Raw genomic sequence first — 12,860 nt, forward strand, 5'->3', positions numbered from 1 at the left:
AGCTAACGCAGCTATGCACGTAGACAGTCTGAAAATATGTTAGCAACAAATCGCCCTGCATCATAAACAGAACTGCACCCAAAAATTGTCCTCAAGTAAGAGTTGCACTACTTCAACGATAAAATGTAAAAAGGTAGCTCAATTAAGAGTAAGAAACAATTAATATTTTAAAATTACACCAGACGGACCAGATATATATGGAAATTTTGGTACAAGTACAAGTCTTTTGGAACAAACTGAAAATATTTCATTGGACATAACAAAACCAGGAAAGTAAACATTTTTCAAAATCAATTTCTTTCAATATAAAACTTACGAAACTAAAAGAAACTGCAGGTGTGTGTTGGTGAATTTTTGGTCAAAACATGTTTGTTCTTTATTTAATGAAGTTACTCACAGTCGGTAGAGCATCCAGAAATTTTACTCAAGAAAGAGCAGCGATACTTCAAAATGAAATTACTCAAGTAAAAAGCACGGCGTAGTAAAAATACTCCTAAAAGAAATCTTTTTCCAAAACGTTACTCAAGTAGATGCAACTAAGTTAATGTAAAGTTGTAAAGTAAAATTTGTAAAGTTTTTTTATTAGTTCAAGTCATGTAGAATCAAGTGTGTGCCATAATCCAGCACAAAGACAACAAAGCTGATTGTGAGCATGTATCAAAGTGGGGGTCAACGTGTTCAAACAGAAGAAAACAAAAAGGTGATAATCGCATTAAAGACATTACACAAGATGTCTTACTATCTTGTCTGTTGCTTTGTTTGTCTTTCTGCAGACGAGACGCCAAATGGCCAGCCAGAAGGTGAGTGCACGTCTTATCTCACGGTCACCTCACAGACTAGCAAGCAGATTAGAGCTCCCAAAGATGGGAAATCTTCCACAGTTTGGTTCAAAAACTAATAGCTACCAAATGAAAAGCAAGAAAATCAAAATCAAGACATTTATAGAATCTTTCCGTTGAAATTTGCACATCAAACAAGCCAGCACAGACCTGCATGAGTGCAGGACAGAAAGAAATACATCTTGACGATAAAAAGTGGTGTAAAACTGGCAACACAGACACATGGGAGTGTAAATGTGGAGCCAATAGACAGCAGTATGGACGTGTTGCTGCTCTCCGGACTTATCTGTGACGAGGCCGTCAACATCTCATGCATTCCTCTCCCACCAGCTGATCCCCCTTTGTTGTTTCAGCTGACGGCCCTGCCATCCCATGTGAGCAAGTTGCTGGCATCTAACAGGCTTTTAGCGGGGGCTGGGGGTTTGACCTTGGAGCCGGAGCATCTTGGGGCTCCAACATGGTCGAGGGGGGAAGAGCTCATCTTTTTAGAGTCTAACTAAAAATAATCCAGGGAACTGTTCAGATAAATAATTCTGTTCACTAGTTCATAGCTCAACGCCATAGAGCGCTAATAGTTAGCCCTGTCATGATAAATCTTGCTAGATGATAAATTGTCCCAGAAGTTATTGCGATAAATTATTGCGATAGTATTGTTGTTTTGAAACCATGTTCATGTCATGGCATAACAATGCAAAAACACATTCTCAAAGAGCAACAAACTTTAAACTCAAACAAATATTCAATACTGGAACTGGAAGACATTTTAAACATCCAAAAATAAATTAACAGAAACAACAAATGTAATTAATTTGTAAATAAAATTGCCCATCACAAAATGGGCTAGTTGAGGTTAAAGCACCAGACTGAAGATGAAGAGACAAAAGATACAAATTTAAGCTCATTTTAATTTATGCGATCAACTGATTTATTGCTCATTTTGGAAGGCCTACTAATACATCTTGATATTTTTCATCCATCCATCCATCCATCCATTTTCACATTTTGTTATATTACAACCTCCAGCTGCAATATATTTTAGTTAGATTGTATGACCAACTCAAAGAAGTGAAAGAAAACTTTTTACAACTTTTACAGCCTGCATTTGTTTTCAGTTCCACACTATAATTACAGCTACTTTGGGAGTGAAGGGGGCAACACACAAATGCAAATTTAAAAATTATTCTTATGAAACTTATGATTGACTATATTTCCTTTTAAGAGTGAAAAATGTTTAAGAAATAAAAATCTAACCACTTTATGAGGTTCTTATCTTCACTAACTTTAATAAAAGATGCATTTCTCTGAACGGTTTGGTCACATGATGGGAGGAGTTTTTTACCGTTTCCTAGCAACAACAACTCGCCCCATATCTGCCATGTATTTAAACTGAGAACTCTACAGAGTAAAATTTGCTGAGGTGAAGGGTGTGTGGTTTTGTTCAGGTAGGTGGGTAATCTGCGTGAGTGTGTGAATGAGTGCAGATGTTGAAGCTTTGTGCTCATTTAAAGCAGTTGCTCCATCCACCAATATATTTGTCACATGCTCAGAAAGTGTTGCCCCAGACAGTAATGGTGCCCCCACCCTTCCTGAGATTTCCCTGGAGGTTTCTCCCCCACCAGGTGGGTAATGTTGCCACCGCACTGTTTATGTCACGCCCCAGCACTGTGGCACCTCTTGCACATCCCACTTGCATCACGCGTTTTTGTGTTGTGTGCCATCACCGTTTTTTGTTCTTAATTCACTTAAAGAGGCCTGAAGCTGCACTTTTCTTGCACTGTATGCTCACACAAAAACTTGGTTTAGGTAGCTTAGATCAGTCAAATCTAGAAGCATGTGCTCCTCTAACTGGAATATGATGCCGTTACTAACTCAAGCTGTGGCAGTGTCTTTGCTGGTGACATATGTCATGTAGAGTCATCAAACAGGAGGCATAAAAAAGGGATTTGACTGGTAAATGTCTTACTGGTCAAATTAAATTTTACAAGTAATCAGATCATACATGGAGCAAATCCCTGCCCCCTTGATCACTCTACAGTATAGATATGCAAAGACCAGATGGATAATGCTTTAAATTTGGAGATTCCTACGTTAGTCAGATGTTACTGGCAAATATTAGCAAGCTAAAACTGTTTAAAGGTGACCTGTTGAACAGGTTAAGATAGGTCTATGACAAATACAAAACATGTTTATAATTTTTTTTTTTGCACAAAATCCTTCAGACAATGAGATTTTAGTCTGATCAGTTCTTCCTATATTGAGCTCCTTTTAGAATGGTCTGTTTTAGGGCGTCTTGTCACTTTAAATCCAAATAAGCTGCTGCTGGTCACACTCCCCAAACTCAATGTTTACACTCACAAGTGAAAATAGCAGTAAACAGATGTGCAATTATACAACCATACATCTTTGAAAAGCAGAAGTGGAGCCTCCTTGCACAACCAACAAAAATGCAGCAAGTGGATTCTCCATGGCAAGTCGACAAAACAACACTTGGCTTTTCCAGCAGCCATTGTACCACACATAAAGCTGACCAAATGTGCCAGAGCTCAGCTAGGATTCGCTAGGTGAAGGGCAGTGCCTGCTGATTAATGAAGTTACATTTGGAAGGTTTTTGAAATGGCTCCTTTTCCAGACACCAAAAACCTTAATTTATTGTCAAAATATGGCTGAGTGTTTTTAAGCTGTTTCTAGAAGAAGTGGAGACCAAAATGGAAGAAGAGAAACATACAAAATGTGAATTTTGCCTAACAGGTCCCCTTTTAAGATCAAAAAGCAAAGGCGAGGTTTAGTCCATCTGGTCTTCAGCCGTTTATACCAACTTTGCCTGAACAAGTGCTGCCTTGTCAGGCAGCCAGTGTTTGTGCTCTGTGCTTGCTGCTCCAGCCTGGCGCTTTGTCTGCTATACAGAGTCGGTAGCAGAGGGGAAAGAGCCAGTAGAGACTGATGGGAAGAAACCAGAGCCCATTGGGCCTGAGCCATTACAGGCTGTGGTGGCTCAGGAGCAGAACCCTGTCGAGAACGGTTCAAACCAACGAGAGCCTAGTAGGGTTGGGGTGAATGAGCAAGCAGAGTCCTCTGGCCCTGCTGTAAAGGAGGGCACTAGCTCTCCCCCTCCGGCTGGTAAGTATGCCGCTTTAATAATGTGACTTATTCCCATGTCTCTATCTCAGAAAAAGTGCATGTTTCTGCAGAGCAAAAGCTACTAAAAGTGGACATGAATCTTAAAAATGCAAACTCCAATAACCAAGCAGCTGAGCTTTTTAAAAAGACTTTATATAACCCTTTATTTTCACTTGGGTTAGAGGTTATTCCCTGCTAAGAATGCCCCAAGGACTTCAAATTTGCCATGTGACAGGAGCCATGTATCTTAACCAGTTCAGTCTTAGTGATAATTGGCACGAAGACATCCAGAATAAAACGTACATACAGTACAGTGCAAAGGCTCAAACCCAGCCCGTAATTCCATGGAATCAAAGACAAAGTGATGTTTTTAGGTCTAACAATATGAACAGATACAATTTGTGTGAAAGGTAAGTAATCAAAAAGGAACCTCCTCATTCTGCTTAAGAAAAACATTACAGGCAGAATAAAAAACTAAATAAAGACACAAGTAAAAACATGGATTTAACTTATTATTCTTGTTCCCCATACTTTAACTTCCCCCCCAGCTTTCAAAAAGGGAAACATAATTAGTTCAGTATTTTAAGACACTCATCACATTTTGGTCTTTTTATTAAGTTCTCTTCGCTTGTTTTGCATCAAGAATATTTTTTAATTTTTTACATTAGCGTTAGCATACTTACATTAGCATGATGTGCTTCATGATGTGGTGATTTATAGTCTATTTTGAGTGATGTACTATGAAACGTATGTGTTTTGCTACATCTTGTGAGAAATTTTACTTGGACTTTGAAAAGAATTAAAAATGAATGATGAACATTTTGAACATCACTGCCAAAATAGTAAGATTTACATACAAACAAACAAATAAAAGGAAAAAAATGATTGAATAAAAACAGAATGATTATTGAACACACTACCAAAAACTCATTAAACCCACTGACAAATACAAAATTGAAGCTTCTCTTGAATATAAAGCATATTTAAATGATTCAGTAACAATTACTTGATGAATAAATTAAACAAACAGGGAGTAATGCAACGCTGCCTCAAACCCGACGCAGTTTTACTAAGTTGCTACAAAATAAATGGTTCTGGTTCCGTTTTAAATTTCCCTTTCACATACACCATTTGCAGTAAAAAGGATGAGAAAAAGTGTTTTTTCCTCTCTTTTTTTTAAGAGTACCTTAACTGATTCGATGGTAACTGTGTTTTTTCCCCACAGAAGATGGCAATACAGTGAAGAAACTCTCAATTGACCTGCCTAGTAAGATCCTTTGGTTAAAACCCAGCATCACTTCAGTCCCTCCTACCAAACTAGTGTAGTCTAATTAAACATGACTAAATGTAGGAAACATAGTAGAGACGTTTGATTTTGGAGATTTTGTGTTTTTTAAAAACTATACAAATGTCCTCTTGCTAACAAATTAATACAAACTAAAGTGTCCTTCAAAAGTTTAATAAACAAATGACAATTTCTGCATTCAAATCCTAAACAGAAGAAATTTTAATAGGAAAATTCTGGTTGATATGACATAAATTATCTGAATCCTGGTAATAATATTTATTTTCTTGCTTTAGGAATCTTTTCATCCCTGTGTGCATGTCTAACTGCTTGTAGCTCTCAGATTTCATGACTGCTTGCTTGCTTGCTTCATAGACTTTACAGAACTATTTCTTACAATATATTGTAAATTTCTCTTTTTGTTTAGATGATAGTGCCCCTGTGGCAACCACGGGCAGAAAAGACTCAGGTAACACGTACTTCCAAGTAGTTACAAGTATAAGGAAACAAAAGAAATCTGCTTGCTTTGTACGAGAAGTAGAAACAGCTGTCCCTCCACAGCCCTTTCAGATAAAACAAGGTTGTTAAAAACATTTTTGGCAATGCATAATACAGTTAGTACTTTTCTCAAATCTGCAGAATACGTTCTACAATTACACTGTACTTTTTGAGAACTTACAGGGTACTTTCCTGGATTTTTTTCGGGTACTTGCAGGGTACTTTCTGGAACTCACAGTGCAGCTTCAGGGAGTTGTAACTAGTAGCACTCTTGAACTTGCAGATTACAATTGACAGTACCACAACTAAAAAGTTAACCTGTACGTTTCCGGTATTGGCTGTAATACAAATCTCAACGGGAGATCTTTCCTGCCAACAGTCATCACTCATCTACAATAACTCTTTCAAGAATTTGAATTAATATGAGTTACAGCAATGTTTAATTTCACTTTGAGATCAATAAAGTATTTTTGAATTTGAATCAATTTTTGGAAAGTAACCAATAAAATAATGAAGATACCTGGTTACAAACCACCTTAAAACATAGCCTGGTCTTTGAAAATACCCTTTAGAAAGTACTTTCAAGTCAACCAGATTCTTGAAAGTACCCTGTGATTACCAAGTACTAGATATCTCATAATACAGTAATGAAGTTCCACAAAGTATCATGTAAGTTGTGGAAAAAAATAGTCAGTAGATTCTAATAAGTAACATGCAAGTTTCAGGTGAGCAACGTGTAGAAATACTTCATAAGTATGGAAAAGTACTGCCTGTATTATCATTATTCACAAATGGCGGCGCTTCTCATCTCTGTATTAGCCATTTAGAAATAAGCTAATCAGTATTAGGATAGTAAAATAGGTTAAAATATTAAGACAGTACACTAACAAAGTTCAATAAACATACATTTGATAAAAGCAAAGTTTGTCATCATGCTGACATTGTGATTTTAGAATATCTATAACTCCATCAAATAAAATTATGAACTCATATCACATCACATGTTGTTGCTTACATCTGTTTTAATGCTTCTCATGTCGCAAAAAGCTAAATTTTTGCCGCTGTATGAAGTGTGAATGTTGAAAGTATGGGAAATTGTCTGACTGTTGGGTTTTAGTTGTTTCTTTTATACTTGCAAGACTATGTTCACACAAAGCTTTCACAAACAACAGGTGGGTATTGTATGAAGGAACAGAACAGTTCCGAGTTATGAATTTGCTTTTCCTTATTGGTCAGTGTGGTCTCTGGGAGAGGGTCAGGCCCCAGAGGATGTAGACAAACCAATCGACAATCCGCCGCTGTCTACGCTGCTGATCGAGAGGCCACAGAGTGGAACTGTCACTGTGGGTGAGTGTTAAAAAAAATCCCTGACCGTAATTCTTAACAAGAAATACAAAACAAAGGAGATGCATTGGACAGCACCGATGGAGTTCAATAGGAGTTACATTGTGGATTTACATGAGGAATTCCCAGATGTAATCGTATTATTCTGAGGATGGGGGCAAGAAATTAGGCAGATTTTCAGGATGTATTAACACCAGTCCTCTATAGGCCACTTTAATCAAACTGTAATCGAACGTCTGGTTCATTTTGAACTCGACTGAATCTAAAACCCAAGTCTTCGTTTGATTAAAGTGAACTCTTGTTTCTATGAAGTTGGATGAATTTATTAATCCTTTAAAACAGCAACAACAAATGACCCAGATCAGGAAGTAGCTTATACACCTCTATGCAGTTTCTGCAGAGAAGCCACTTAAATATCATCTTGTGGATTAAATTAAAAACAGACTAAAAATCAGCAGACAAGGTAAACAAGGAAAGGGTTGGAGATGAAAGCTAATTCCTAGATCGGTGTTTAGAGTACAAAACAACGTATCATTCACTGGATCACTCTTTAGAAATAGTCAATTTCCTTTTAATTTGTTTCAGGGGGTGACATCACTTTTGCTGCCAAGGTGGAAGCTAAAGATCTTCTCCGCAAACCGACTGTTAAATGGTTTAAAGGGAAATGGATGGACCTGGCCAGCAAGACAGGGAAACACCTGCAACTTAAAGAGACATTTGAGCGACAAACCAAGGTAACATACCCATACTCATGCATCCAAGTTCTCCAATAACAGTGCAGTTTATAAACTCTGGTACATCGTCCTGTTGGCAGATCCACACCTTTGAGATGCACATCATCAAGGCCAAAGATAACTATGCTGGAAACTACAGGTGTGAGGTGACCTACAAGGACAAGTTTGACAGCTGTTCCTTTGATTTGGAAGTTAAAGGTTGGTCACAACAATAAAAATTGTTAAAACTGATCACATAAATTCCTAGTGGAAATAATCATGCAATTATATGTATGTTTCTTATGTTTTACAGAAGTTGAAAGCTCACAAGCTATTGATATTCGATCAGCATTCAAAAGAAGGTAATAAAAAATAACCCACGAGACGTCAGAAAGAACCATTATATGTATAGTGGCAAATTGTTTTAAGATATTTCATGATTTGATAAAATCTCTAAATTTCTCAGTATGCTGGAATTCAAAAGTAAAAAAATTATTTTACATTGTGAAGCAATGGTGAACATTTCTCCATCGGGTAATACAACTAAATACAAGTTCTACAAGATATTGGTAATGTCATTAACCTTTCCTCCAGGTAATTACAAGTCAATTACTTGATTGAATGTGTAATTAAAGGCCAACTCTTGCACTTTAAATCTCGATTTGAACAATGCAGAGCAATGCAAAGCATCCCAGATCCACCGTATTACCACAATGCTGCTATTCAGTAATGTTGCTTCAACATTTCAGAAACATTGTGACAATTCTGGCTGGGACTGTTCTCGATGAGTGCTACACAAACAACCTTATTTTGAGTTTTTATCCACACAAAGACCAAATAAAGGTTTCTCTGTAAGCACAAATCATGAGTTAACTCGACGCTAACTCACTGATCGAGAGAGCTTTTGCTTTGTGTTGCTCTTATAGCATTGTTTTCTAGTGTTGGTAACAACTGCAAGTCTAATTTAATGTTCAATAATTTCTCCCCGTTAACAACAGCAGTGAAGGACAAGAAGATGCAGGAGAGCTTGACTTTAGTGGTCTCCTTAAACATAGGTGAGAAACACATCCTGACCCCGAGTTTGTCCTTTTCACGTTTTTTTTTTTTTTGGATGTGCTTCTTTTTCTTTCATTTCACATCTTTTGTAAATATTGTATGAGGCTTTTGTATAAGCAGGAAGTTAAATTCGTGTTTTATTACTTTAATCATTACCAGTGTTAGATGAAGAGGTTGAGAATTACACTGTTCTAAATTTCATAGCCCAAAAAATTGTTCTTACATCTCTTCTGTCAGGGAGTTATATTTAATCAAAATGTGTCAAAAATTTAGATAATTGTTTGCTAAAGCAATTTGACAGAAGAAATTAATCATATTAATTTTTGTATTAAAAATGTACACAAACAAAACAAGTTAATCATATTGTAAAGGGTGTTTTAAAGGTGCAATGTGTAAAAGCTGTTTAAGTATAAGATCTTAGTACAAATTATAATATATATTTTGACAATAAAATCCAACTGAAAAGCTAAAAAAGGAGGGAAAAAATCCAACTTGCTAGCATTGATGTGCCTACAGAGGACGTAGTTGTCGTTTTGGAAATTGTGCACACGGTCTGAACCTTTAGTAAATTACAAAAACCTTCACTATGCGAATAATTCAGGTCAAAAGCAGAAGTGTTTCCAGTAGAAGACCCTGGTTTAAGTGAACAAAAAGTTCAAAAGCAGTAAATGTTATTTACAAGATGAACTGTTATCTGGTTAGCAGGCTTGCTAAAAAACAAAGACTGATTTTTTTTTTAAGTTGAACTAGATTTTGTTTCCTCACATTTTGTACAACTGTGACTATTTGTCTTCATTAGAAGTTTAAAACAAACACACACACACACTGCACCTTTAAATAAAACAAAAATATTCAGATATTAAAATAGCTCCATCGTATCATCAAAGTAAGATTTGACTTAAATAGATGTGATGAAGCTCGATAGTCAACTTATTGTTGCGGCTCACAACTATGTTGCATAGTTGAGATACTGTGCAGGATTACAATTATGAGCACAGAATCACTGTTCATGAGCTAAAATACACATTTATTTTGGGCCTGTCTCTTCTTCTCCCCTACATATTCAGAAATCAAAGGTTAGTAAGGTGAAAGATATTGGTAATAAAACAATTAGACCTTACTGCAGGTGAGTACTGTAATCCTGTAGATTCCCCAGCATGACGTGTAGCTCCAGGAATTGGACGAGCAAGAGTGTTGGCCTCCTGTAGCATGGTAACACTTTATTTTGAAAGCAGCATTTCTACCTGCTCACTCAGAAGTCAGTAATGTTAGAGATGGGCCTTGCATCAACTCACTGTATGAAGCAAAGAGCGCCATTTTGGATCATTACTGATGTGGGCCACTGAGAAATGATGCTGTAAAATAGTGTTATCACTACACATCTGTTTCAGTTTAGAAATGTAAGGTAATACCATCATGTTTATTTCAGTTTTCTTTATAACTGACTGCAAATAAACAGATGAGAAAAGCAAGAAATAATAGAATAGTAATTCATGCTTTTTTTTCCTTAAATTCAACCTTTCCGACATTTGGGGAAATGTCATAGAAAGAAAGGTCTGACTGATGGTTCTTTGTTTGATCTAATATGTACACTCATCTCCCGTCGTAAGGAAAAACGCAACATTTAACGACGCAAGAGCATTTCTGAAGTGATCACTCAAAATGGAGAACAACAAAGGGATGGGCTGTTTACAGGAGCAGTTCTTAAATTCCTGCATGCTGCATGTAATTAAACACTTTTATCCTCGCAGGGTTTGATTCCTCATTTTTCTAAAGATTTCCCCATTAAAAACTTCATTCATCTCTGATTGGACCATGTGTAATTTTCCTTATATTTCTTCCACCCATATTTTAAACTACACATCAGAATTCCTCTTTAACATACCTTCAATATTTACCCTCCATCCCTTCGTTCATCCAACAAATGCAATTCTCACAGTAAAAGATTAGAGTAATTACACAAAGATTATTTTATAAGACTGAGACATTGCTTATTGAGCCAGTGGTTATTGGAGCGCTTGAACTGATAAGATAGCAAAGCAAGGAAAATATGTTGAACTTAACAAAATGAAAGTTTCTTACATCATACACAGTGTTTTTTTTTTTTTTTTTGGTGTTGCTCATTTTAGCAAGACAATGCCAAATGTTATGCCATAAAATGCCCTGACTGTGTATATCAGATTACAGCAAAATTATTTGGGATAGGTGATAATTTTATCTAATTATTTCCCTTTAATCCCCAAAAGATTTACAGCTGTAAAAATAATAAATTCAAGTATTTTATTATTGTTAAAATAAAAATATTTTAAATTTAAAGCATCGTGAAAGGAAATATGCTTGTGTTTGTCAGATTGCTTGCTTGTGCTGCTGGTATTTTATTTCACGCAACAATGAAATAAAATGGCAAAAAACGGAGAAGGCCTGAACCTGTGGAGCAGATGATGCATGGGAAATTAATATTTTGTCCCAAAACAGAAAAATTATAAATTCCGTTTTATTAAGTAGACTCCTGAGGGACAGACCCATGGAAAACTCCTCCAAACCCTATTAACTCTCTACTTCCCTAAAACAAAACCTTCCGTTTTTTTGTCCACCTTTTTATCATTAACATATGAGATCAGATCTAAAGTCAACACAAAGAGAGTTATGTATTACGTCCATCCCTTTGGGTGACATGTCCTGAGGAACTCGTGAAAAAGAATATTAAAGAAATATAAGAATTAAGCAGTGAAATGATTACATTAACTCCCATTACCTTTCTTTTAGGTAAATAGTAGTTCCTCAGGACATGTTGCAAAGTCCAGCATACGGTGCGTGTATTCATATTTCTACCTTGTACATGGCGAAACTAGGGAGCACAAACAGCAAGACGACACCCCAGAGGTGGACGTGTGGGAGATCCTGAAGAACGCCAGGCCAGACCAGTATGAGAAAATTGCCTTCATGTACGGCATCACCGACCTCAGGGGTCTCCTGAAAAGGATGAAAAAGATGCCCAAAGAGGAAAAGAAGAGTGCAGGTAGAGGGGTTTCTGAATATTTTATATAAAGAAATTGAAAATTAATTTCACTGATTACTGCTGTGGTTTTAAGCCTTTGCAAAGAAGTTGGATCCAGCATACCAGGTGGATAAAGGTGGAAAGATCCGCTTGATAGTTGAGCTGGCAGACCCCACAGTGGATCTAAAGTGGTACAAGAATGGACAGGAGATCAGGCCTACTCCAAAGTATGTAACAATGCCGTGCTTGTGTTAAACTTCCTTGATATTTTGGGTTCATTACTGCACAAATAAAAGGCATTTTCAGTGAAAATTAAAATGCTTTTAATTTGTTGCAATGCATTTTTTTGAAAACAGTTTAATGTATGTTTTCATTTTGTCCCCTCTATAAAGCACAATGGTTCCCATTATTTTAGTCCTTAAATTCATTTACAATTACAAGGAAAATATATTGTATTTGTGTGAATTCAAATTATATGCTACTTAAGTAGAACATGGTAAATTAATTAGGTATAATTTGGCATATTTCCAGTCACTAAATTGCAGCAGTGTTTATAAAATGATCCTTGACTGCGAGGCAGATTTGTGACAATAGTCTAAAAGTAACTTCAGCAGCTGCAAGCTGTCTGCAAATTACTTCTACTGACTTCACATTATACAGTTAGTGAACAGTTTGTCTTGCAGTAGTCTTCTATGAACTTCAACAAGGCTCAAGTAGGATTACATTTGCAGTTTGTCATCATAAGGAATCCACAGAACCATGTGCAATCAAATGGTATTCATGCCTTGTATGATGTCTTTAATTGACATTAACGTTGTACATGTCCTGCTCTGTACAGGAAAAAGGTGGTATCTCCTTCACAGGTCTTTAACCAAGTCTGGCTTTGGAACAGTTTTATATCAAATACTATATATTTTCAGACTTTGCTACAACTCCATAAATATCCAAGGTTTTTAACTGCAGTGGTGTAGTCATAAAATAATTGCATTTCAATGTTAACTTTATGAAAA

At 36.4% G+C, this 12,860-nt stretch overlaps 1 protein-coding gene across 15 annotated transcripts in view; it reads left to right on the forward strand.

The window, feature by feature from the left end:
* mybpc1 (myosin binding protein C1) overlaps positions 1–12,860 on the forward strand; it is a 31,622-nt gene that overhangs the window by 4,574 nt on the left and 14,188 nt on the right. For 3 of the 15 annotated variants that reach the window (XM_081603687.1, XM_008400509.2, XM_008400511.2), the window contains exons 2-13: positions 774–800; positions 2,387–2,458; positions 3,744–3,956; positions 5,182–5,223; positions 5,669–5,710; positions 6,976–7,086; positions 7,669–7,817; positions 7,898–8,015; positions 8,110–8,158; positions 8,795–8,851; positions 11,705–11,871; positions 11,945–12,077. In XM_081603687.1, coding sequence (XP_081459813.1) covers positions 774–800; positions 2,387–2,458; positions 3,744–3,956; positions 5,182–5,223; positions 5,669–5,710; positions 6,976–7,086; positions 7,669–7,817; positions 7,898–8,015; positions 8,110–8,158; positions 8,795–8,851; positions 11,705–11,871; positions 11,945–12,077 — 1,180 coding nt within the window. The remainder of the gene's footprint in view (positions 1–773; positions 801–2,386; positions 2,459–3,743; positions 3,957–5,181; positions 5,224–5,668; positions 5,711–6,975; positions 7,087–7,668; positions 7,818–7,897; positions 8,016–8,109; positions 8,159–8,794; positions 8,852–11,704; positions 11,872–11,944; positions 12,078–12,860) is intronic. The other 12 variants (XM_081603683.1, XM_081603682.1, XM_081603684.1 and 9 more) reach the window with 12 other exon arrangements.

Source organism: Poecilia reticulata, chromosome 23 (genome assembly GCF_904066995.2).
Source record: "Poecilia reticulata chromosome 23, P_reticulata-male-v2, whole genome shotgun sequence".
Classification (NCBI taxonomy): Eukaryota; Metazoa; Chordata; class Actinopteri; order Cyprinodontiformes; family Poeciliidae; genus Poecilia; species Poecilia reticulata.